Source organism: Bos indicus x Bos taurus, chromosome 23, assembly GCF_003369695.1.
Source record: "Bos indicus x Bos taurus breed Angus x Brahman F1 hybrid chromosome 23, Bos_hybrid_MaternalHap_v2.0, whole genome shotgun sequence".
NCBI classification, from domain to species: domain Eukaryota; kingdom Metazoa; phylum Chordata; class Mammalia; order Artiodactyla; family Bovidae; genus Bos; species Bos indicus x Bos taurus.
Window position 1 is genome coordinate 17,682,926 of NC_040098.1, and position 24,820 is coordinate 17,707,745.

The 24,820-nt window shown below is 52.5% G+C and overlaps 2 protein-coding genes across 5 annotated transcripts in view; one reads left to right on the forward strand and one right to left on the reverse strand.

Annotated features, from left to right (window-relative positions):
- Positions 1-23,296, forward strand: PPP2R5D (protein phosphatase 2 regulatory subunit B'delta). Its single transcript, XM_027524570.1, has 16 exons — positions 1-133; positions 5,091-5,168; positions 17,797-18,007; positions 18,250-18,449; positions 18,539-18,649; positions 18,764-18,856; positions 19,291-19,421; positions 19,559-19,618; positions 19,730-19,838; positions 20,036-20,089; positions 20,392-20,562; positions 20,669-20,796; positions 21,441-21,542; positions 21,635-21,707; positions 21,843-21,959; positions 22,105-23,296. Exons 1-16 carry the CDS (start codon positions 107-109, stop codon positions 22,240-22,242), a joined length of 1,803 nt encoding a protein of 600 aa, XP_027380371.1. The 5' UTR covers positions 1-106; the 3' UTR covers positions 22,243-23,296.
- Positions 23,187-24,820, reverse strand: part of MEA1 (male-enhanced antigen 1) — a 3,845-nt gene continuing 2,211 nt past the window's right edge. For 2 of the 4 annotated variants that reach the window (XM_027524577.1, XM_027524575.1), the window contains 3 exons: positions 24,068-24,347; positions 23,880-23,982; positions 23,187-23,571 (listed from right to left, as the gene is read on the reverse strand). In XM_027524577.1, the coding sequence (XP_027380378.1) occupies positions 23,420-23,571; positions 23,880-23,982; positions 24,068-24,337 (525 nt within the window). In that variant the 5' untranslated portion in view covers positions 24,338-24,347 and the 3' untranslated portion in view covers positions 23,187-23,419. Of the gene's footprint in view, positions 23,572-23,879; positions 23,983-24,067; positions 24,434-24,724; positions 24,815-24,820 lie in introns of those variants that run through there. The other 2 variants (XM_027524576.1, XM_027524578.1) reach the window with 2 other exon arrangements.

The window sequence follows — 24,820 nt, forward strand, 5'->3', positions numbered from 1 at the left end:
AGCGCGCAGGCGGTGGCGAAGAGACGCCGAGCGGGCCGAGTGCGGCCGAGCAAAGCCGGAGCCGGAGCGGGGCCGCAGGAGCCGGGCAGGGTCCGGACGGGCCGAGATGCCCTATAAACTGAAGAAGGAGAAGGTGAGCGTGGTCCTTTTCCCCGCGCCTCCGCCTCGGGGGCCTGCGCGGAACTCTGGGAGGGGCCCGAGCCAGGCCCGGGACAGCCCCAGACCGACCCTCCCGTCCGGCCCCCGCAGGACTCCCCGGGGCCAGCCCTCCATCCCCGCTGCTCGTCGCACCTCCAGCCTTTGCCGCAGCTGAGAAAGCTTCCACCCTTGTCCGGGATAGAGTCCGCCCCACATGCACCTCCCTTCCTCTCTCCACCGACCCCCGGCCCAGGGTAACCTCCTCCCTCCAGATCCTGCCTCGCTCCCAGGTCACTCTCCTGCTTTTTCTCCCCCCATCACCTCCCCATCCCCCACCCGCTTGCCGTTTGGGACAGCCGCTTATTTGAGACAGCACCTCCCTCCAGAACTAGCCCCCCCTTTTCAGCCCCGCGCAGCCCCTTCTCGACCCTCCTCTTCTCACCCGTCTGGGCTTGGGCCTGGGCCTGCCTTCTCCACCGTCCCTTACAGCAACCTTCTCCCTCCCCGCCAAGCTCCTTGACCTAGAACAGCTCTGCTTTTCTCTCTCCTCCACCGAATCTGGCCTAGGCCCCTCCCTCTAGTTCTTCCTTCACACACAAACTTGTAAACCAGGACCGAACCGTTCCTTCTACTGATGGAACCTTGGAAGTCAGGGTGTCTGAGCGCATTCAGTGCAATCCCTCATGATACAGATGAGGAGACTGAGGCCTCGATCCTAGGGGCAGGGGAAGGGACTGGGCCAAGGTCACACAGTCTCCTGGAGGCCCATCTGTAATATCAGGTCTCCTGACTTAAAGGCCTCCTCTGTACCAAAGCCTTGGTAACAGGCATCACCCCGCTCCCAGGTTCATCCTAAACCAGTCACCTTTCATCATCTGGGCAGGCCCCTCCCCTTATTCCTAATTGAGGATAACCTTTGCATTTTTCCTTTTTTGTACCAGTGCTGGGTTTCTGTCTTTCCAGGGCCATACTATCCTCAAATTGGGAATCTGCCTTCACAGACAGATTAGCTTTTCTTCTTAGCCCACACGCGAGCCACCCCTGGACACCCTTGCTTTTTGTCTGGTGTCCTGACAGGCCATTTCTTGATGTTGCCTTCTTTCACCTTCCTCCTCTACCTCCGAACTGCCTTCCCATCTTCTTCATTCCTGTCTTTCTGTATCCTTTATTTCCTGCTGTTGCTGAGGTCTGACTCAGAGGTGTGGTTCCTTTGAGGTACAGACTCACACAGAGGATGCTAGGATACCAGTTCCAGCCTCCCCTAGCTTCTTCTCTTCCCCGGGGCTGGCCCCTCGCGGTGGACGCCAGCTCTGGCCTGGTGTTCTCTTCACCCACTTTATGACCCCAGAGATGTCTTGTTTTCCTTTGCCCTCTGATTGGCTGGGTTGCTGCTTGTGCCATCTCTGACCTTATCAATTAGACTCCTTATCCTGGGGCCGATGGAGATTTGTCAGACGGCTCTGATTCTGGATTGTCCCCATAACCTCTCAGGGCCTGAGATTCTGAACGTTGGGTTAGTAATGGTATAGAAGGCACTGTACCTCCTAGGGAGCTGAGCTGGGCAGGTTTGGGTGCCCCACCCAGGCCCCGTGCCCTTGGGAAGCGGGCATGCTGAGGTGGTTTGGGCAGCTTAGCTGTAGGTGATACACACACAAGTCAGCCACACCAGGGGCTGAAGGGCTTCTACGAGGAGTGTGGAGAGGGATGAAATTCAGAAGAAGCTGATGAGTTCCTTGCCGATCTGTAGCTTGTTTTTTTGTTCTTTTAATTTTTACTTTTTGGTCATACTGCCCAGCCTGTGGGATCTTAGTTATCCTATCAGGGATCAAACCTGAGCCTTTTGCACTGGAAGCATGGAGTGTTAACCATTGGACTGCCAGAGACATCCCTGATCTGTAGTTTTTAGTCTGATGGAACAGATACTGTCTCATCCACAGAAAGCCTTTATCTACTAGAGGACTGAGAAGAAAATCTCTTAAGACTTTCTAGGACCACAGGTGTAAGTGTTTGGTTGGGAAAGAGTATGAGAAGGATCGGGGTGCATGGGCCAGGCACCTCTGATCCCCTTTAAGGTGTAACTTTCTGCTTTTGATTTCCAGTTGCATTTGGCCTCCTTCTATGGTTGACAAGTCCTGACAATGTGACTGGGGTTTGCCTAAGTGGGGTGGGGACAGAGAGGAGGAGGGGATGGAGGATCTGTATTGCTCATCTGTCGTTTCTCCCATTCTGGTGGTCCCATTCTTGGCCAAACATCATGGCCTCTTTCCTAAAGCCCATTGCAAACCCTTAGTTGGGGGTGAGCCCTCCCTTCTCCCCTGGATTTGCAGAACACTTGGTAGGTTGCTTATGGCCTTTTTGTGTTCCCTTGGACTGGAACTGTGGACATGTCTTTTCTTCCCCCTGAGAAAATAACTAAGCTCCATTTTGGTTTGGTGTCATCCTTGTACACCTTAGGTGCTCAATGTATGAGCGCTGAGTCAACCCTTGGGGAGATTTGCATCCCTCCTCTTCCCTCACATTCTGATCTAGGACTTCTGTCTTTTTGGTTGCTGGGTGGAGGTGTCCCCATTCCCTCCCACTTTCTTGTTCATAATAATAGTAATAACATTGACTAACATTTCATTTTTCACGTGCCAGACACTGTACTAAAGGGAACTAGGGGGACTTCCCTGGTGGCCCGGTGGTTAAGACTGCAAGCTTCCACCGCAGGGGGTGTGGGTGCAGTCCCTGGTCCGGGAACTAAGATCCTGCATGTCGTGCGGTGCAGCCAGAAAATTAAAAAATAAAAACATTAAATAAGCAGAAGGAATCAGGTACTTTGATTGTCGGCACTGAATAGACGAGGAAACAGGCTCAGTGAGGTTAGTTAACTAGCCCATGATTGTGTAGCTACAAAGAGCTGGGCTGGGAACACACGGCTGGCTGTAAACCACAGTGCCGTGTGGCCCTGGACGGCTGGGCTGGGCTGAAGCGTGTGCACTTTGCCTGTTGTCTTGCGGGGGCCAGGGAGCAAGGGTGGAGGCCTGGTTCCCACTGCCCACCACCCTTCAGCACACACCCCCGCAAGCAGCCGGGGTCTCTCTTTGGCACATTCCCTGAGAAAGATGTCTGAGCGCTGCAGGGTGGGTGGAGGGGTACAGAAAGGAACGAGGAACCCACGGTCAAGGAGAGAAGTGAGACGTGTGTGCACGTGGGCCAGCTGTGTCCCAGAAGCCCACGACTGGGGTGTGTGCAGACGGTCGCCCCAGTGTTGCATCCTGCAGGCACCCCCTCATCCTTCTCCTCTCTGCCCCATGTTCTGTGCCCCTCCCTGGCCCCTTGGCGAGGGGTGAGGGTGCCCAGCCCAGTGAGGGGCCACGGGGGAGGCGCTCAGCTGCCTAGAGCACACGCATGGCTCCTTCATGACTGGAGCTGCTCCACGCCTAGAAACAGCTCTCTGCCTCCCCGCCCCCAGGAAGCCTTCCCCCTGCTCCAGCCCACGCAGCGCTCGCTTCTCCCTGAAATCCTTTAGCCCCCATCAGCATAATCACTGGGTTTAACACTTCTCACTGAAGGGGCTCAGGTGCTCAGGAGTCACAGGATCTCAGAGCTGGAAGTGATTTCCAAGTCCCCCAAACCCATCTGCCTTTAAGGCTGGGGTCCCTTTTGCGTCGTGCCTGGGAGGAGGCCTCAGTGCACCTCTGCTCGCGTGCTGTCAGGTGGGGCGCTGCCGCCTCCCTACAGCAGGTTTCTGTGCAGCTGCTCCAGGAGAAAAGTCTTCCTCGTTTGTAGTCTCAGCCTGTCTTCCTGCTACCTTAGCCCGTGGCTCTTAGGGCTTCTGGGTCCACGTAGAACAAGTTGCATCTTTAGTCCACATGGCAGCCCTTCATTTATTTGTAAGGATCCCTCTAGCTCCCCCACCCGCCAGGGCTCCTCCCTCCCATTGTTAACTATCCCAGTTCCTGCAGCTGTTGCTCTCAGGACATGCTTTTGAATATACTCCCAGTATGGGTTGTATTTCCCTCCTGAACAAAACCTAGGATTTGTCTTTGTCCCTCCCAAAGTCTGAGGCTCCCAAATGAGCTAGCCTCCAGGATGGCTCCGTCAGTGTCAAGGACACGCACGCTGCACAGGTCTGCTAACCGGACGGCAGGTCACATGAGCTGCCGTGGCAGCCACAGCACATGGATGATTTGTGTTGAGCTTGCAGTCGGATCAAAATCCCCAAGTCTTTTTCCCATTCTCCCCATCCTGTTCCCTGGGCAGTTGTTTTTTTTGGCCTGGAGCATAGGAAGAGATGCTGGGCAGGCCAGGGCTCTGAGCCCGCAGCCAGGTTCCCAAGGGAGACTTCAGACTAGTGCTCACTCTTCATAACCCTTCAGGGCCTTACCCCCAACCCTGTCCTTGTGCTTGTCCACCAAGGCCTTCTTGGGACAATTCCCATACCTGTCAGCATTCTTGGGCCCCACTGATTATGCCAGTAGCAGTTACTAGTCTGGGTGCTGTTTGTGATATCCAGAAAATGCTTCCCGGTCTTTCCAGATAGCCTCGGGTGTAGCGTGATGACCCTTCCCTCTAGCCTGAGAGCCTTAGGCCCGCTCTGCCCACTTTAACCAGAAGCCAGTCTGAGCAGCTTGTTCCAGGATTCGTTTCCCTTGAGCCTCCTCGCCCTCGTTCTTACTTGACAGAGGCCCTGACTCATACACCAGTCCTGTGAGGTGAAGAAGCATGATCATGCTGTATTATTGTGTGTTGGAGTTGTCTTTCTAACCAGATTCTAAACTCATTGGTGCCCTTGAGGGACCGATCTCCCTTGGTGTACCCCAAACCCCACCCTACTCCCCCAGGTTTAAGGTACATGCTCAGGGGTCCTGACTGATTGATTCAATTGGATAATTGGATAAGACCGAAGGGATGTGGATAGGGCCTCCCCCTGCCTGATCAACTGCTAACTCTCCATCTCCCCCTCTCAGGAGCCCCCCAAGCTTGCCAAAGGTACGGCCAAGCCCAGCAGTTCGAGCAAGGATGGTGGAGGCGAGAGCACGGAGGAGGTAATGAACGTGGGCACTGCCCTAGTTATGCTGCAGGCAGCAGCTCCAGCTGCGTGATGGCCAGTGGGATGAGGGGTCCCTGGGGGGGGCCAGAGGTTATCGGGCAGAAGGGAAGGAAAGGCTGGCCAGACCATCCTCAGGCAGCATTTCACTTTGGCTGCCATGGACCAAAGACGCCTTCCAGTTTTCCCGACTCCCCAGCCATTCCTGTGAAAGTCAGTTCTCTGTCTGCCAAAGGGTTGAGAATTCCTTTTCTTTTAGGGCAAAAAGCTGGGGGGATCCTGAGTCCTGGGGAGGAGGGGAAAGTGCACAGGTGCTCAATGAGGGCAGCAAGTGACCTCAGCGTGGCTCTGGGTGGGACCGGGGGTGGGGAGTGGCTAGTGTCCCTGAGTTGGGCAGGGCTGGGCCTGCTGCCCTTGGTGCGGATCAGATGGGAGCTGCTGAAGGACAGTCATGAGCAGAGGTCAGCGCAGCCTGGCAATCTAGGGCCATAAAGTAATAAATGGCAAGCTGTGCGTGCACAGGATGGGGGAGGGACTTAAGGAAGTCTGGAGTGTGTCCGTGGAAGTTTGGGAAGTGTGCTTAGTAGGATGCTCAGATGCTGAACGGTCCTGGGAGCATCAGCAGGTGTCTGTGTTACCCGGAAGCTAGTGATCCTTGTTACTATGCTTCCCGCCTCCTGTGCTAAGCTGTTCAGAGGGATGGAGATGAAAAGGAAATAGAACTCCCTAATTCCAGGCAGGTCTTAGGGGTTGAGGTGGTGGGTGGAGAGGAGATGGACTAAAAAGTGTTTGGTTGGGGTTAACTGTGGCCCTTGATTCTTCTGGATACTCCTGGTCCCTGTCACTTCCAAAGAGGGCCAAGCACTTTTTACACCTATAACCATCATTTTTCGCTTCACTCAAGTGGTGGGAGGCAGCTGGGGAGGTTTGCCCCACCTTACAGAGGTGGGAGTTGAGGACCACAGAGGAGGAATTTACCCTGGTGTCTGGACACGTGTCTCGGCTTGTCCTTGTCACCCAGTGCTGGACAAGCAGTGGCTTGTCCCCAGATGTGTTTCCCCCACCACACTATGAAAGCAGCTGGCTTCCTCCTCTGTGTGCTGGGGCCCTCGGTTCACAGGAGGTCACCTGGAGATGCTTCTGCGGGGGGGCGCCCTCTCCGGGCTCAGTCTCCCCTTCAGGAGCCATGACATGTGGGACCTGCAGGGAAGGTGGTCAGAGCCAGCAACTGATTCCAAAACGGCATGAGAGACTTAGAAACAGGATTAAAATACATATTTATTTGGCTGCACTGGGTCTTAGTTGCAGCATGCAGAATCTTTAGTGGCAACACGTGAGCTCTTAGTTGCAGCGTGCGGGATCTAATTCCCCGACCAGAGATGGAACCCAGGCCCCCTGCTTTGGGAGCAAGGAGTCTTAGTCACTGGACCACAGGGAAATCCCAGAAACAGGATTTAAAGGGACAGAATGGAGTAGCTCAGGGGCAGCTCCCACCTTCTGCCTGACCTGCTCCTGCTCGTTCAGTTACTGGACAGATTGGCCGTCGTTTTCTGCAAGCAGCCCTCCTGGACCACCTGTCCCCATCCCTATGCCCAGGGCATCAGGGCTTCTATATCACCCCACGGCAGCGCTCAACCACAGCAGTAACGGAACAGTTCCTGGGAATTCATTGTGTGTCAGTTGTCTCCTATGTTAGCCTGTGAGCTCCAAGAGGCTCTTGTTCACACTGAAGGGCCTGGCACACGAGAGGCACTAGCATTTGAATGCATTCATGAGTGTGTGAGCAAGCAAACCAGCTTCAAGTTAGACCTAGAAGGAGCCTGAGAGGCTAACTGTCTTCTTTCATAGGTAGGGAAATGAAGGTCCAAGCAAGTTAAGAAAAGAGCTGAGACTAGCTGCTGTGATTCCTCTGCCGCCCTCTGGAAAAGGGGAGTGTTGCCTTCACCTCGGCCTCTGTTTTGTGAAACGGAGCCTCACGTGTCTGAGGCAGCTGCAGGAGTTCTGCTTTGTGAATTTGCAGAAATGCATGAGGGTGGTCGTAGGCAGAGGGATGGTGGAATGGTTGGGGACCAGGCCATGAGGCCCAGGACATCAGACACTGTTTGACATAGTCCTTCTCTCTCTCTCTTTTTTTTTTTGGCCATGCTTCCCAACTTATGGGATTTTAGTTCCCTAACCAGGGATTGAACCCAGGCCCTCAGCAGTGAGAGAGCAGAATCCTAACCACTGGACCATCAGGGGAGTTGCCAGGCACAGTCCTTCTCTTGCCCTTTTTCTAATCCTGAACTTTGGGCTCTTACAGTCAAACTTATCCTGTGTCAAACATTTTCCGGTCTTTCCAGTTAATCCTAATAATACTTCTAGCAGCCAATGTGTATTGTATTGAGCAGGTACTTGTGTATAGTTTCCTAGGGCAGCCATAACTAGTTACCACCAACTGGGTGGCTTAAAATAACAGACGTTTACAGTCTCACAGCTCTGTAGGCTGGAAGTCTGGAATCAAGGTGTCAGCAGGCCACGCTCCTCTGAGGGTCTAGGGAAGACTCTCTTCCGTGCTTCTCTCCTTTCTGGTGGCTTTCTTCCGTCCGTGGTGTTCCTCAGCTCATGTACTCAGTCGTGTCTGACTCTTTGCCCTCCCAGGAGCTGTAGCCCATCAGGTTCCTCTGTCCATGGGATTTCCCAGGCAAGAATACTGGGGTGGGTTGCCATTTCCTCCTCCAGGGGATCTTCCCGACCCAGGCATCAAACCCGCATCTCTTGCATCTCCTGCACTGGAGGCAGATTCGTTACCACTGAGGCACGTGGGAAGCCCTTGGCTTGTAGGTGCATCAATCTCTGACTCGGCCTTCACTCAGCGTTCTCCCGTGCCTCTGTTGAGTCACTAAGTCACGTCAGACTCTTTGAGACCCCATGGACTGTAGCCTACCAGGCTCCTCTGTCCATGGGATTTCCCGGGCAGGAATATTGGAGTGGATTGCCATTTCCTTCTCCAGGGGATATTCCCAACCCAGAGAATGAGCTTGCGTCTCCTGCGTTGGCAGGCAGATTGTTACCACTGAACCACCAGGGAAGCCCCCTGTGCCTCTATGTCTGTGTCCAAATTTCCCTTTTAATAGGATACCAATCATGTTGCATTTAGGGCCCACCCTAATCCAATGTGACCTCATTTTAACTTGATTACATCTGCAAAGATCCTGTTGCCAAATAAGGTCACATTCACAGATGTTGATGTAAATTTTGGGGGGACCCAGCACACTCTGACCCAGGCAGGGTGCTAATTACTTGGCATGCACTTGATCTTATAATCTTCTCATTTAATCTTTACAGCACTCCCCTGAGGGCATCTGTTATCATCCTAAGCTCCATTTTACAGACAAAACTGAGGCTGAGTGATATGAAGTAGCTTGTACTCGGCAGTAAAACAGCAGAACTGGAATTCAACCCAGGCCTGTGTGGCTTGGGAGCCAGTCCTCTGGTGTTCTTAATGACCTGATAGGCTGGTGAAGAATCTTAGAATGGAAAAGAGTCTTGAGAGATCAGGTCAGACCTGCTGCAAGCCAGGGGTCTTTCCTGGTCTGTCTTTGGAGAGAGCAGTTCATATGCTCTGTGCCCTGTCTTGAGTTCTGGGAGCAGGGACAAAGGGAGGAGGAAGTAATCTGAGTCTCCTCCACTTCAGCCTGACACCCCTGTAGACAGAGTTGTTACCCTGAAAGCATTTTTGGTCCTATCAGGCCTTTTGCTGAAAAACTCCTGTTGTCATCTCATTGCTCACAAATTCAAATTCCCACCCTCAGCCCTCATGGGCTGGCCCTGCCCTGTCTTCCAACCCCCCTAGACCTCCCACCTTTCAATGCTATGAGCCTTATTGATGTCATTCCATTAGTCTGGGGGCTTCCCTGGTGGCTCAGACGGTAAGGAATCTGCCCGCAACGCAATGCTGGAGACCTGGGTTCAATCCCTGGGTGGGGAAGATCCCCTGGAGGAGGGCATGGCTGTCCATGCCAGTATTCTTACCTAGAGAATCCCATGGACAGAGGAGCCTGGTGGGCTGCATACAGTCCATGGGGTTGCCAAGAGTTGGACACGACTGAGCAGCTAACCGGAGAAGGCAATGGCACCCCAGTCCAGTACTCTTGCCTGGAAAATCCCATGGACGGAGGAGCCTGGTAGGCTGCAGTCCATGGGGTCGCTAAGAGTCGGACACGACTGAGCGACCTCACTTTCACTCTTCGCTTTCATGCATTGGAGAAGGAAATGGCAACCCCCTCCAGTGTTCTTGCCTGGAGAGTCCCAGGGACGGGGGAGCCTGGTGGGCTGCCGTCTATGGGGTCGCACAGAGTCGGACACGACTGAAGAGACTTAGCAGCAGCAGCAGCAGAGCAGCTAACACGCACATTAATTAGCCTGGACTGCTTTTTTTCCCTCTCCTTTCATTCTTTTTATTTTTATTTTAAAACTTTTTTATTTTATTTATTTATTTGACTGTGCCGGGTCTTAATTACAGCTTGCAGGATCTAGTTCCTGACCAGGGATCAAACCCAGACACCCTCGTTGGGAGCGCGGAGCCTTAGCCCCTGGACCACCAGGAAAGTCCCCTTTCCTTTCATTCTCTGCCTGAACCTGTGTTTATCCTTTAAGAGCCGAAGCAAAAGTCACCTCTTCAGGGATGGCTTCCCTAGGTCTTCAGGCAGCGTTTGTCACTCAGCCCTCTGTGTTCCCAAACCTTTTGCTGCTCTCTGGTTTCGTATTGCCCGTGTACTAATGATTGCTTTCGTGTCTGTCTTGCCAACTGAACTGTGAGCGCTTTGAGGGCAAGGGCCCTACTTTATTCACCTTTTCATCTGCAATGCACAGTGTGATTCGTGCATAAATGAAGGAAGGACTGCATTAAGCACAGGTGGGTAGAGCTAGCTCTTGGTGTCAGTACAGGAGAAAATGCCTCTCTGATTTCCAGAGTTTTAAACTACAATGATCTTCATTCAACCAGTTAATTCACCGTGCAAAAGCTATAACATTAATCTTTCGTTTTTCACTGATAATTTTATCTTTCATCTTTTTCCTACAATACCTTCTATAGTGCTTAAATTATATTTCTACATGCCAGTTTATGTTTAAATATATGGGTTTAATGATTACTGGTGCCTGCGTTAGGATCAGCTTGAAATGCGATTGGTTCAGAGTGGGCAAGTATGGTTGCAGTCTCTCCTGAGTGTGGGTATGATGCGTCAATTCACGGCCCCACTGGATTGCTGGAGGCCTGCATCCAGGAAGGCTTCTTGGAACTTGATCTGTTGTAAGTTTAGAAGTGGGAGGAGGGGACTTCCCTGGTGGGCTACAGACCAGTGAAGTTGCTCAGTCGTGTCTGATTCTTTACACCCCATGGACTGTAGCTTACCAGGTTCCTCCATCCATGGAATTTTCCAGGCAAGAGTACTGGAGTGGGTTGCCATTGCCTTCTCCAGGGGATCTTCTCAACCCAGGGATCAAACCCAGGTCCCCCAGATTATAGGCAGATGCTTTACTGTCTGAGCCACCAGGTGATCTACTGGTTATGAATCTGCCTTGGGATGCAGGGGCTGCGGGTTGGACCCTGATAGGGGAACCAACATCCCACATGCTGTGGGACAATTAAGCCTGCTCCCCGCCCATGTGCCACGACGAGAGTCCGTGACCTGCAACAAGATCCGACGCTGTGAAATAAATAAATATTAAAAAAAAAAAAAAGAAATGGAAAGGAAGGCTCTTCAGGCAGAGGTGACAGCCACTACGGAGTCTCAGAAGTGGGAGCAGGCAGGATACAGGAGAGGGTAGCGGGCAGGTTACTAGCTTGCCCTTGGGCAGTGTCCACCCATACTTTGATGGCTGCAGAAGGTTCTCCTGGAGATGCCCCTGCCTCTCATCTCTAGCCCAGGTCAGTGAAGGAGACATTGGATGCTAGAGCCTTAAGGAGAAAGGGTTGAACATGAATGAGTTCCTGGCACACACCCATACTCCCTCTGACAAGTATGTTTCCTAGACCAGGACTTTGCTGGCCAGACCAGCTGTCTCTCAGCTGCTCCTTGTATCTGGGGCCTGGGAGCCAATGGTCCTTCTAAAACCAGGGTGGCCCAGTGGGGTAGGGACAGGGCAAGGCAGGGCAAGCTGGCTCAGCGGCTCTCTGGCCACCCCAGCCTTCAGTCCCTGCTGGGGAAGGGACCTTAGGCATCAACTCATTGGGTGGTTTTTTTAAAACTATGATTTTCAGCCATGCAACGTCTGTTTTCTTAAAACCTTACTTGGAGAATGTTTGGCAAACTACTGATCTAGTCCAACCCTCTGCTCGTTAGCACAGAAAATTGAGGTCTTGCTTTTCCCTTTTTGGGAAGAATGCCTCATTTCTCTGGATGTCCCCTCAGTCAGAAGTTCATGCAGATGCGGGTTTTTGCATCTTACCTGGACAGATGGAGAGAGACGTCTTATTCCTGAGTCTCACTCCTCAGCTGCCGCCGAGCCCATCACTGTCATCTCCTCGGTATTTCTCGCTCCTGCTGGGCCCCAACCACTGTGCAGGGCTTTGTTTGGAGGGTCCCCGGCAGGCACAGGAGGGGCCTGTGGGGATGGGCCTGGGCTTGGCCCCTCCATCAAACAACCAGTCATCTGCTGAATGCCTGCTAGGTGCCAGTGCTGAGGAGACCTAGAGGCATACAAACCAGGGTCCTGGCTTTAAAGGGGCTTGCTTTCTAGTGAGGGGATGACACATACACAGAGCGAGCAAGAGGTGTCACTGGGGATGATCACAGAGCCAGTGGAACAGGCAAGCAGTGTCAGGAGGTTGGGGGCGGAGTGGGGACAAGCAAGGCCTGGAGAAGGCTTTTTGCAAGAAGGTGGGTCTTTTCAAATATTTATTTGGCTGTGCCAGGTCTTAGTTGCAGCTCTCGGGATTTTTAGTTGTGGCATGTGGAATCGAGTCCCTTGGCCAAGGATTGAACCATGGCCCCCTGCACTGAGAGCATGGAGTCTTAGCCGCTGGACCACCAGGGAAGTCCCTCTAAGGAACGTTTGAGGTGCTCGTTTCCGGGATTTCCAAGGATGGGAAATGATAAGAGTATTAATAGAGAAGATACTACTTATAGGACACTTGCATGTGCCTTGTACTGTTCATTACAGCCCTGTGAGGTCAGTCCTGTCGCTGTCCCTGCTTTACAAATGAGGTGCAGAGAGGCTGTGACCTCCTGGAGGTGGTATTGTTGTTCATTCGTTAAATTGTGTTCAAGTCTCTAAGACCCCCTGAACTGCAGCATGCTAGGCTTCCCTGTCCTTCACCATCTCCCAGAGTTTGCTCAAATTCATGTCCATTGTGTCAGTGATGCCATCCAACCATTCATTCTCTGTCATCCCCTTCTCTTCCTGCCCTCAATCTTTCCCAGCATCAGGGTCTTTTCCAGTGAGTCAGCTCTTTGCATCAGGTGGCCAAAGTATTAGAGCTTCAGCTTCAACATCAGTCCTTCCAATGAATATTCAGGGTTGATTTCCTTTAGGATTGACTGGTTTGATCTCCTTGCAGTCCAGGGGACTCTCAAGAGTCTTCTCCAGCACAACAGTTTGAAAGCATGAATTTGTCAGTGCTCAGCCTTCTTTATGATCCAACTCTCACGTCCATACATGACTACTGGAAAAACCATAGCTTTGACTAGATGCACCTTTGTCAGCAAAATGATGTCTGTGCTTTTTAATAGGCTGTCTTGGTTTGTCATAGCTTTTCTTCCAAGGAGTAAGCGTCTTTTAATTTCATGGCTGCAATCCACCCACAGTGATTTTGGAGCCCAAGAAAATAAAATCTGTCACTGTTTCCACTGTTTCCTCATCTATTTGCCATGAAGTGGTGGGACCAGATGCCATGAAATTAGTTTTTTGAATGCTGAGTTTTGAACCAGCTTTTTTACTTTCATCTTTCACCCACATCGAGAGGTTCTTCAGTCTCTCCTTGCTTTCTGTCAATAGAGTGGTATCATCTGCATGTCTGAGATTGTTGATACTTCTCCTGGCAGTCTTGATTCCAGCTTGTGAGTCATCTAGCCGGGCATTTCACATGATGTACTCTGCATATAAGTTAAATAAGCAGGGTGACAATATAGAGCCCTGATGTACTCCTTTCCCAATTTGGAACCAGTCCGTTGTTCCATGTCCAGTTCTAACTGTTGCTTCTTGACCTGTATACAGGTTTCTCAGGAGGCAGGTAAGGGGATCTGGTATTCCCATCTCTTTATTTTATTATTATTATTTTTTTAAAGAGTATTTATTTATTTGGCTGCCCTGTGAGTTTTGACATTCAAACTCTTAGTTGCGGCATGTGGGATCTAGTTCCCTGACCAGGGATTGAACCCAGGCCCCTTGTGTTGGGAGCATGGAGTCTAGCCACTGGACTACCAAGAAAGTCCCTCCCATCTCTTTAAGAATTTTCCACAGTTTGTTGTGATCCACACAGTGAAAGGGCTTCCTTGGTGACTCAGTCAGTAAAGAATCCACCTGCAATACTGAGACATGGCTTCTATCCCTGGGTCAGAAAGATCCCCTGGAAAAGGGCATGGCAACCCAAACTAGTATTCTTGCCTGGAGAATCCCATGGACTGAGGAGGCTGGTGGGCTACAATCCATATGGTCTTAAGTATATGACTAAAGGGACTGAGCATGTATGCATGCACACAGTCAAAGGCTTTAGTGTAGTCAACGAAGCAGAAGTAGATATTTTGTTTTGAATTCCTTTGCTTTTTATATGATCTAGTAATGTTGGCAATTTGATCTCTGGTTCCTCTGCCTTTTCTAAATCCAGCTTGAACATCTGGAAGTTCTCGGTTCATGTACTGTTGAAGCCCAGCTTGAAGTATTTTGAGCATCAACCTTCCTAGCATGTGAAATGAGTGTAATTGTATGGTAGTTTGAACATTCTTTGACATTGCCTTTCTTTGAGATTAGAATGAAAACTGACCTTTTCCAGTCCTGTGGCCACTGCTGAGTTTTCCAAATTTACTGGCATATTGACTGCAGTACTTGCACAGCATCATCTTTTAGGATTTGAAATACATCAGCTGGAATTCCATCACCTCCACTTGCTTTGTTTGTACTAATGCTTCCTAAGGCCCACTTGACTTCACAGTCCAGGATGTCCAGCTCTAGGTGAGTGGCCACACCAACTTGGTTATCTGGGTCAGTAAGACCTTTTTTGTATAGTTCTTCTATGTATTCTTGCCACCTCTTCTTAATCTCTTCTGCTTCTGTTCAGTCCTTATAGTTCTGTCCTTTATTGTGCTCGTCTTTGCATGAAATGTTCCCTTGGTATCTCCAATTTTCTTGAAGATATCTCGAGTCTTTCCCATTCTCTTGTTTCCCTCTGTTTCTTTGCATTATTCACTTAAGAAGGCTTTCTTATTTCTCCTTGCTGTTCTCTGGAACTCTGCACTCAGTTGAGTGTATCTTTCCCTATCTCCTTTGCCTTTGGCTTCTCTTCTTTCCTCAGCTATTTGTAAGGCCTCCTCAGACAACCACTTTGCCTGCTTGCATTTCTTTTTCTTGAGATGGTTTGTCACCACCCCCTGTACCATGTTACCAACCTCCATCCATAGTTTTTCAGGCACTCTGTCTACCAGATATCATCCACTGAGTCTATTCCTCACCGCCACTGTATAATCGTAAGGGATTTGATTTAGGTCATATCGGAATGGTCTAGTTGTTTCCCTTACTTTCTTCAATTTAAGCCTGCATTTTGCACTTCGGAGTTCATGATCTGAGCCAGGCAGCTGCAGGTCTTGTTTTTGCTGACTGTATAGAGCTTCTCTACCTTCAGCTGCAAAGAATATAATCAGTCTGATTTCAGTATTGACCGTCTGTGATGGTCCTGAAGATTACCCAGCTAATAAACAGTACAATCAGGGGTCAGACCAAAGTCTGTGCTCTTGACCATCAAGCTCCGCAGATAAGGATTTGGCTGTTCCTGCAACAGAGAAATGGAAGCCTGAAGCGGGGAAAGTCCGAGGCACACCAGGCTCTGGCCCCGCTGACCTTCTGCCTCTCTCCCCAATCCTCCACCGATGTGTGATCTGTCCTCCATGCACAGGAAGAGAGACCCCAGACTCCAGGGTGCCTTGCACTCTCTAACCAAGATCACGCTGGCTTGGTGTAGTCCTGGCAAGTGAGGCATTTGGTGGCCGCTCTTGCCCCACTTCTTTGGGTTCCCCTGGTCAGATTGGTGTCTGGGGTTCATTTCAGGTGGAGGAGAGGGCCAGATGGCTGAAGCGGTCGTGAGCTACACTGGACTCACCGCCTGCCCAGGCTGTACCCAGCGCTTGTCTTCTGCCTCTGATCCTGAGATAGGTCACAAGCTTGAGACATTGTTTTTATAAAAAATTCAAGAGCACACAAAGCATAGTGTGTGTCTTCCTCCTTCCCCCTTATTGCAGAGAATTTCATATTCTCCTGTTCTTTTTTTTTTTAAGTTTAATTTAAAAAAATTGTTTTTTGTTCGTTCGTTTTTTTGGCTGTGCTACATGTAGGATCTTAGTTCCTCAACCAGGGATCGAACCCGTGGCCCCTGCAATGGAAGGGCAGGAAGCTTGGAGTCCTGACCACTGGACCACCAGGGAATTCCCCCCATTCTTATTTTATGAAGTGCAAGTTTGTGGAGGGGGCTGCAGAGGAGGCAGGGATGGCAGGTGTGAGGACAGGAGCACAGCTTTCCTGTGGAGTGGGTCCCCAACCGGACGTGACCTCACTCCCATGGTCCCCCCACAGTCTCTTCTCTGGTGGGGGCAGGGGCTGTCCTGAGGCTGAGTCTCCCCTCTCCCAGCCCCGCAGACCACCTGGGTGCGTGCTTCTGAAAATGGGCTTCATGGGGCTCTGATTCCCGTGTCCAGAAGGAAGTAAAGAAACAGCTTTAGGAAATTAGCTGTCTTATAAAAGCAGTGTCAGCCTGTAAAAAAAAAAGTTAGAAGAGTAGGAAACAGTCATGTCTAATTCTGCTGTCACAGGAGATAGTCATGAACACAGTGTACTTGTTCTTCTCTTTCTTACCTGGGTTTTGGGTTCTGTGCATGTGCTCTAAAGTAGGTGAGCTCATTTTGTATATACAGGTTTGCATTCTGCTTATTTAACTTAGCATAGGGAGCAGTAGGGAGCAGTTTTCTCTCATTCTATAGTTTTAGGCTTTTTAATTTTTATCAATATGGTAATAGTTCAGAAAGCCAGATAGTGTACTGTTTATATATGTATGTATATTTTTCATTAAAAAAATTTTCTGGCCACGTTGTGTGGCATGTGGGATGTTAGTTCCCTGACCAGGGTTTGAACCTGTACCCCCTGCATTGGAAGCACAGTGTCTTAACCACTGGACTGCCAGGGAGTCCCAGATAGCGCTCTTGGGCTTATAATGAGCAGGGCAGCCCTGTCCCTGGTCTTTGTTGTCCTGTTGTGGCAGCCACATTCAACTCCTAACTCTTTCCTTGGAGGTTGACTTTTCTACTCCAAATAACTTTTTTACTGCTTTTTAAAAAAAGTTTTCGAGGTTCAGCTATCTCTTGACTTCCGAATGTGGAAAGTTAAGGCCCCAGTGTCTTATACCTCTGTGCCCAATTTTCCCCTCCTCTCAAAATACTTACCATCCATTTTGGGTAAATTACTATGACTGTGTAAATATTTTTCACAGCTGAACCACGTATGATTACACTGAGTACATAGTTTTCATAAACATAATTTTAACTCTGTGATTTCCATGTATTCATTTATGTATTTGCCATTATATGACCATAAAAAGTATTTTCCCACTAAACCTTTTTTTATATTTAGGATTTTTCAATTTTTAAAATTTCCACGCCCTTTAAAATTTTTTATTTATGTGGCTGTGCTTAGTTGTGCCTTGTGGGATCTAGTTCCCTGACCAGGGATAGAACCCAGGCCCCCTGCATTAGGAGTGTGTAGTCTTAGCCACTGGACCACCAGGGAAGTCCCTATTTAGAATTTTTCTTAAACTGCATTTCTAGAAGTTAAACTACTAGAAGGAATTTCTTTAACTTTTAACTAGAGAATGTCACATATTCGGTAAATGATAAAATCCGGTAATCTCCAGCATACTGCTTGATGAATTTTTACCTATGTTTGTGCTATGAACCACCTCCCTGATCCAGTCAAGATACAGAATGTTTCCATTAATCAAAAGGTTCCTCATGCACCTTCTCAGTCACTTCCCACATCCCCCTCCCCTCCCCGGTACGCGCACACCACTGGCATCTCCGCCCTGGCAGGAGAGCCACGGGTCTCACTTCTGTCACCATCAGTCTGTCAGTTAGCTTTAGCTCTTGAAGAACACGAGTGAGTGTTCTGAAGGCTCTTTGTGCACAGGCAGTGGACATCACTTTGGGTGACATGGCTTCTAGGCCACTCACTCCCTTCCAGGGCCACAGTCTGAAGTTGCCTGTGACTCTGGCCTTGGCTCCTTTGGGGCAGGAAGCAGCTGTTTGCTGCTCAGGCCTGTAGAGGCATAAATGGACGTGGGGCCGGGGGGTTTGTCGTGGAGGTGGCTGGAGGTGGGCAATGGAGCAGGGCAGGAGTGGGAAGCAGAGCTTGGCGAGTGGACTTCAGTGAATTGCTCGTTTGACCAGGCCCAGCCGCAGCCGCAGCCCCAGCCCCAGCCACAACCCCAGCCGCCATCATCCAACAAGCGTCCCAGCAACAGCACGCCGCCCCCCACGCAGCTCAGCAAGATCAAGTACTCGGGGGGCCCCCAGATTGTCAAGAAGGAGCGACGACAGAGCTCCTCCCGCTTCAACCTCAGCAAGAACCGGGAGCTGCAGAAGCTTCCTGCCCTGAAAGGTACTCGGGGAAGGTCAGGGGGGCTGGGGATCAGGCCGAGGGGACAGTGGGCATCGGCAGAATGGCAGTTTGGGGGTATTTGGGGGGTGGACATTCTAGAGAATGTGAGGCGGATTGCCCTGGGGTGCCAGGGGAGCAGGATGGCAGCAGGAAGCGGGAGGGGAAGGCCCTGCAAGGCGAGCAGGGCAGCGCAGTGAAGGACCAGGGAGGAGACCTGACCACGGCCCCCCTCCCCGCCCCAGACTCGCCCACACAGGAGCGGGAGGAGCTGTTTATCCAGAAGCTGCGCCAGTGCTGCGTCCTCTTCGACTTCGTGTCAGACCCACTCAGTGACCTCAAATTCAAGGAGGTGAAGCGGGCGGGACTGAACGAAATGGTGGAGTACATCACCCACAGCCGCGATGTCGTCACCGAGGCCATCTACCCTGAGGCCGTCACCATGGTGGGCGCTGGGGAAGGGGAAGGCAGGCAGGGCAGGGGCCCCGGAGGAGCGCAGACGGAGCTCTCACCTGGGCCCTCCCTACCCCTCAGTTTTCAGTGAACCTCTTTCGGACGCTGCCCCCTTCATCGAATCCCACCGGGGCCGAGTTTGACCCCGAGGAAGATGAGCCCACCCTGGAGGCTGCCTGGCCGCATCTCCAGGTACCAGGGCCAGGGGGGCCGGGGCCTAGCTGTGGGCAGTGGGGTGCCCTGCAGCAAGGGGGCGCTCGCAGTCCTGGGGGAATGCCCCTAAGCGCTATTCCTTTCCCCCCGCAGCTCGTCTATGAGTTTTTCTTACGTTTCCTCGAGTCTCCTGACTTCCAGCCAAACATAGCCAAGAAATACATTGACCAAAAGTTTGTCCTTGCTGTGAGTCCCTGAGGTTGCCGCCTCCCCCCCTCCAGTCCATCAGGTCTAGCCCCTCGTCCCGACTCATCCCAGCTGCTGCTGCTGAATATCGGTACTGTATTGGGGTTCAGCTGTGTCTACTGCAGACTGACTTGGGGGTCTAAACAAACCTGTGTTCATAGAAGCTTCCAGCATAATGGAAGAAAACACAAAAGCAGCAGAGTTACTGCTCACCACCCCCCCCACCCCCCAGTGGGGTATGCAGGGTGCATACCCAGACATCACCGGGGGGACAGCAGTAGCATAGAATCACTCTTCCCAGGGGCTTGGCCCCACATGCCCTCTTCGGCCTCAGAGAACCTCTGGGCTTCCCCTGGCCAGGACCCAGGTCACCCCAGCCCCGGCCTTCCCCCAACTCCGGCCTCACTGCTGCTTCTCCTCCTGCCTGCTCCCAGCTCCTGGACCTGTTTGACAGTGAGGACCCTCGAGAGCGGGACTTCCTCAAGACCATCTTGCATCGCATCTATGGCAAGTTTTTGGGGCTCCGGGCTTATATCCGTAGGCAGATCAACCACATCTTCTACAGGTGAGGCCAGGAGCCGGGGCTCAGGAGCAAAGCAAGCCCCCCACTAAGGTGGAGGTGGGAGAAGGGCGGTAGGTGGGACTTGCAGAAGGGCGGAGGGGTGTTGGGGGTTATCAAGAGAGCCTCTGTTCCTCCCTCAGGTTCATCTACGAGACAGAGCATCACAATGGGATTGCTGAGCTCCTGGAGATCCTGGGCAGGTGAGAGGCGGGGCGGGGGCACACAGGTCTGGACAAGGTCGGGCAGGGGTAGCAGGTGCCTTGAGCTTGGACATGGCCCTTTGGTCCTAACAACCCTCCTTTCCCTCCCAGCATCATCAATGGCTTTGCCTTGCCCCTGAAGGAAGAGCACAAAATGTTCCTGATCCGGGTCCTTCTTCCCCTTCACAAGGTCAAGTCCCTGAGTGTCTACCACCCTCAGGTAAGCTGCCTTCCTCCTGGTGTTTGCTGGCCCTGGGGGCAGAGACAAGAGGGAGGGGGAAGCATTCTGGCTGCAGAGGGAATGAGGGCGGGATTCCTCTCTGCCTCCCCTTCTGTTCTGAGGTCTGGTCTCTGTTACTGATCTCTGTGACCTTCTGAGCCCTGATGTCACCTCCTTTTTCCCTCAACCTCCCGCAGCTGGCATACTGCGTGGTGCAGTTCCTGGAGAAGGAGAGCAGCCTCACCGAGCCGGTAACTACCCCCCGGGCCCAGGTTCCATCTCTCCTCGTCATCAGTCCTTGCCAATGGGTACCTTTTGAGCAGCGCCAGAAGCAGGTTCCCAGAAGGGATGTAACCCAACAGGTGACATGGTTTCCTCTCTGAAGGAGCAGGAAAAACCTTTGTGCACCCAGATCCAAGCTGGAGAAATACCAGTACTTAGCCAAGGCCACCTCGCGCCCACCAGGGTTGGCGGGGAGAGGGCAGGAAGGCTTCCTGGAGAAGCAGGAGGGGGTTGAGGGCGAGTTTCATTCCAGGTCCTCCTCCTCTCACAGGTGATTGTAGGCCTCCTCAAGTTCTGGCCCAAGACCCACAGTCCCAAGGAAGTGATGTTTCTGAATGAACTAGAGGAGATCCTGGACGTCATTGAGCCTTCAGAGTTCAGTAAAGTGATGGAGCCTCTCTTCCGCCAGCTTGCCAAGTGTGTTTCCAGCCCCCATTTCCAGGTGAGACCCAGGCCCAGAAAATCCCAGCCCCGGCCTCCCAGAAAACCGAGGCAGGGCTTCAGCCTAGTGAGCCATGTCCCCACTGAGTCCTGCTGGTCCCCACCAGGTGGCGGAGCGTGCCCTCTATTACTGGAACAATGAATACATCATGAGCCTGATAAGTGACAACGCCGCCAGAGTCCTGCCCATCATGTTCCCTGCGCTCTACAGGAACTCCAAGAGCCACTGGAACAAGTAGGGAACTGGGGTGGCGCTGGGCAGTGAGGATCTGGTTTTGGAATATGGGAGGGTGGGGATGGACTCAAGAGCCAGTGGTCTCACCTGGTCCCTCAGCAAGCCGGGGCTGGCACCCACTGTATATTAACAGGGCCTTGAGGGACTGGGGAGAAAAGATACCCACATGGGAGATCTGTGCCATCCAGCACCAGATTAGTGGCCTCTATTGCATCTCTTCTTGAGGTCAGATATTCTGCAGCTTTGGAGAGTTAATTCCATGTTGTGAGAAGCTGATGTGATCCTCTTAGAATGTATTAAATCCTAGTGTTGTAAAAAAGCTTTCCTGCTAAAAGCAAGTGTGTGGGAGGCCATTAATGCTGGGTGGACAAATGAGAAGTAATGGGGAAGAGTGGGCTCTTGGAGTGCATGGTTCAGGCAAGGATGGACAGGCAGACCCATATTTGTAAAGGGCCTGAAATGCCAGTCTCGAGTCACATGATCTGTCCAGAGCAATGAGCTTATAGCTGCAGAGGCTGATGGGATGGGAGGAGTCCGCTGGAAAGCTCTCGGCAGAGTGAGAGCTCTGGGAGAGTGAATTGAGGCCCTGGCACAGTAAGGGTAGTGCCTCCTCTAATCTACCTCATCTTTCTTCCTGGCCGCAGGACAATCCACGGGCTGATCTACAATGCCCTGAAGCTGTTTATGGAGATGAATCAGAAGCTGTTTGATGACTGTACGCAACAGTACAAGGCTGAGAAGCAGAAGTGAGTCTCTCCTGGGGGGTGTTTCTCTCCCACACCAGCCCCCGGGCTTCTCTCTCAAGCCCATCCAAATCTTGTCTTTGCTTCCTCCCTAGGGGCAGGTTTCGCATGAAGGAGAGAGAAGAGATGTGGCAAAAGATTGAGGAGTTGGCCCGACTTAATCCCCAGGTGAGCTGGTTCTGCCATCGCCCTGCACTGAGAGGTCCCCGCTGGGGGTGGGGGAGGGACGTTTGAGGAGGGCAGGGAAGCGGACAGGGCCACACACCACCCGGGTGGCCACTTGTCTGCCTCCTTTCCTCCCAGTATCCCATGTTCCGAGCGCCTCCCCCTCTGCCTCCCGTGTACTCGATGGAGACCGAGACCCCCACGGCAGAGGACATCCAGCTTCTGAAGAGGACGGTGGAGACAGAGGCCGTGCAGGTAGGAGCGGGGAGCACAAAGACAAGCCGGCCCTGGGAGGGAGAGGAGGCTGGAGCCGCAGAGCCGGGGACTAAGGGGAGGAAGACGGTGGGGTTACTCGGGGTACTCGGTCGTCATCCCCCACCCTCTGCACACGCACACACAGATGCTGAAGGACATCAAGAAGGAGAAAGTGCTGCTCCGGCGGAAGTCCGAGCTGCCCCAGGACGTGTACACCATCAAGGCGCTGGAGGCGCACAAGCGGGCGGAAGAGTTCCTAACTGCCAGCCAGGAGGCCCTCTGACCTCCTCACCTCCCACAGCAGGGCAACGGCCCACTCGGCCCTGGGACACTGCCCCAGCCCTCCTCCACCCTCTGCTCCCCACTGGTTGACTTGGGGCAAGGCAGGGCCTCTCTGCTCTGGGGAGGGGGGGACGCGGCCCTGGAAGCAGGGGCACCCAGAGAGTGGCCCCTCTTCTCCCCCAAAGGTGTTCATGCCTCCCTGCGCCTAGTACAGACAGGCTGGGCACGGCGGTGCTCGGCGCTCTGAGAGTGACATGGGGATGCCTGGCCCCCTCCTGCTCCTCACCCCACAGCTACCTGAGGCTGCTCTGAGAAATACACACAGAAATTAATACGCTCCTCTCCCCCTCAGCCCCAGGTGCCCCCTCCTCGTCTCCCTCCCCTGCAAGTCTGTAGGGGGCAGCAGGAGACGATTCTCACCAAAGTTCTGTCAAGCCCCACTGGCCCCTGGAGTGAATTAGCCGGTGGGGAGCCAACCCTCAATGGCCCAAATAGGCCCCCAGACCCAGAGGCGTGCAGGCTGATGGGGCTGCATTATTTCCTCTTACCCCTTGCCTGACCAAGACAATGTGGGAGGGCAAAAGGAGAAAAGCATAGGCTCTGGACCACAGCTGATGAATAGAGGGCCCAAAGGGACCGAGAGAAGGGGATGAACAGACGCCGGACCCTATGCCCCCTCTCCGGTGAGCAGCAACCCTGGGATCACTGACATGGAAGGGACCACCCCGGGGCTGACTGCTTTCCTGTGCTGTTGGTCCCCAAAGCCAAGAAGAAGGAAGCAGGGAGCAGTGCTCCAAGCATGGCTCCCCCCAACACCTATTTATTTCCTTGTTTGTGTTGATGCTGGGCAGGTCCTCATTTGTCCCTTTCAGGTACCTTGGAGGGGTGAGGGGCTGGGGAGGGCCAGACCCAGGTTCCGAGGGCACAGGCAGTGCAGCTTTTGGCTGTGTACATAGGGTGCTTTATTCTCCACAGAGTGATACATGCTACGGTGGGTTGGGCTTGGGCCGATGTCCCCATATGTACAGAACTGAATAAAGTGGGTCTCTGAGAAGTCTGATTTGCCTTGATGTGGAGGGGAGCTGGGGAGGATGGAGATGAATGTGACACCAGGATATGTTCAGTCCTGTGCTGGTTCTGGCCTGGAATGCAGGGAGTTAGGGCAGCTCTCAGGGTGGTCACTTCCAGGCAGGGGCGGCCTGCCGGGCTTGGAGGGCCTTCTGTACCACGTCTTCCCACTGGGCATCTGATAGCTCGCGAGCCCAGGCAGGAACCCCTGGTGCAGGCAGGCTTATACCAGCCATTGTCCTTTTCACCAGCTCTACATGTTCTGAAATCACAGGCAGAGACCAGTTAGTGGGTAGGAACGATGGGACCAGCTCCCCTCCCCATTCGTTGAATCAACTCAGATTCTGGACTAGTAAGGTCACTGAATCTGTCCAGTTATTCCTAAGGAAGCCTGCCCATCCTGGCAGTCTAAAAAGAATAGCATCTCACTTGGATTCTGAAGTCCGCAAAATCTTAGATTACAAACTATTCTTTTAGGAGCAGGATGTTCCTCTGGGACTTCCCTCTATTGGCATTAACCAGTCCCCTTCTTCCATAATTATGCCAGAGTAAAAGAATGATCTCTTTTACCTGGGTCCATGGGAATAGAGCTGTGGTTGTTCAATGCTGTAGCTCCCTGCTCATCTTCGTCCTCACTTTCTACTGGTGGGTCCGGCAAATGAAGCCCCAGGGCCTGCAGAACCCAAGAAGACAGTTCAGGGTCAGTTCTTCAGGGACTCCTGCTCCACCTGCTCATGAACAATGCCTCTCCCACATACCTGGATCCGATCCTGGATATCAGCAACTACATCTTCTCCATCCCCCACTGGTGCCAGTTCCACCTCCTCTTGTTCAGGATCTTGGTTCAGAGGCTGGTAGGAGTAGCCAGCTGGTCCTGCCCCCGTTTCCTCTTGTTCTTCCTCTGGTTCCTCACTGCTCCAATCCCCAGTGCCTTCCGTGGGGCCCTGATGTGGCCCCAGTTCCTCAGTCTGATTGGGGAAGATACGTTCAGGACCCATGGTGTCGCCCCCTAGAACTACTGTTGCCATCGGGCAGGGGCTGCAAGAACAGGGAGGCAGGAGAACACGGGTCGGATGAAATTAAATCCACTTTCAGCCTCTCAACCAGCTCCTGGTGGTCTCCTGCTAAAGTCCACAAACATTTAAACGCCTCGAGTTTCCTGCACTTCATACCACCCAGCCTGTCCTGGCCCCTCACTTCTTAAAACCACTCATTCCTAATCGAGGCCCACCCGCCTTTCTCTGCCAATTCTTAAACAGCAGCCCAACCGGAGGCCATACCACCTCTCAAAAGACACCCCTTCGAGAACGCCCCCTCCCCCCAATTCACTTAGGAACTCCGGGTCGCCGAACAAGATACCTCGGACTAGGCATACCCGTCCCCTTCTCTCCCCTCCAAGGGCTTCCCCTCTGTACCGCCTGACAAACGCTCTTCGGGCCCCTGGGGCTCCCTTCAAATGGCCCGAGTTGCGGCGTTCCCCAACCTCCCCACCGATTCTCCGCAGTGGTGTT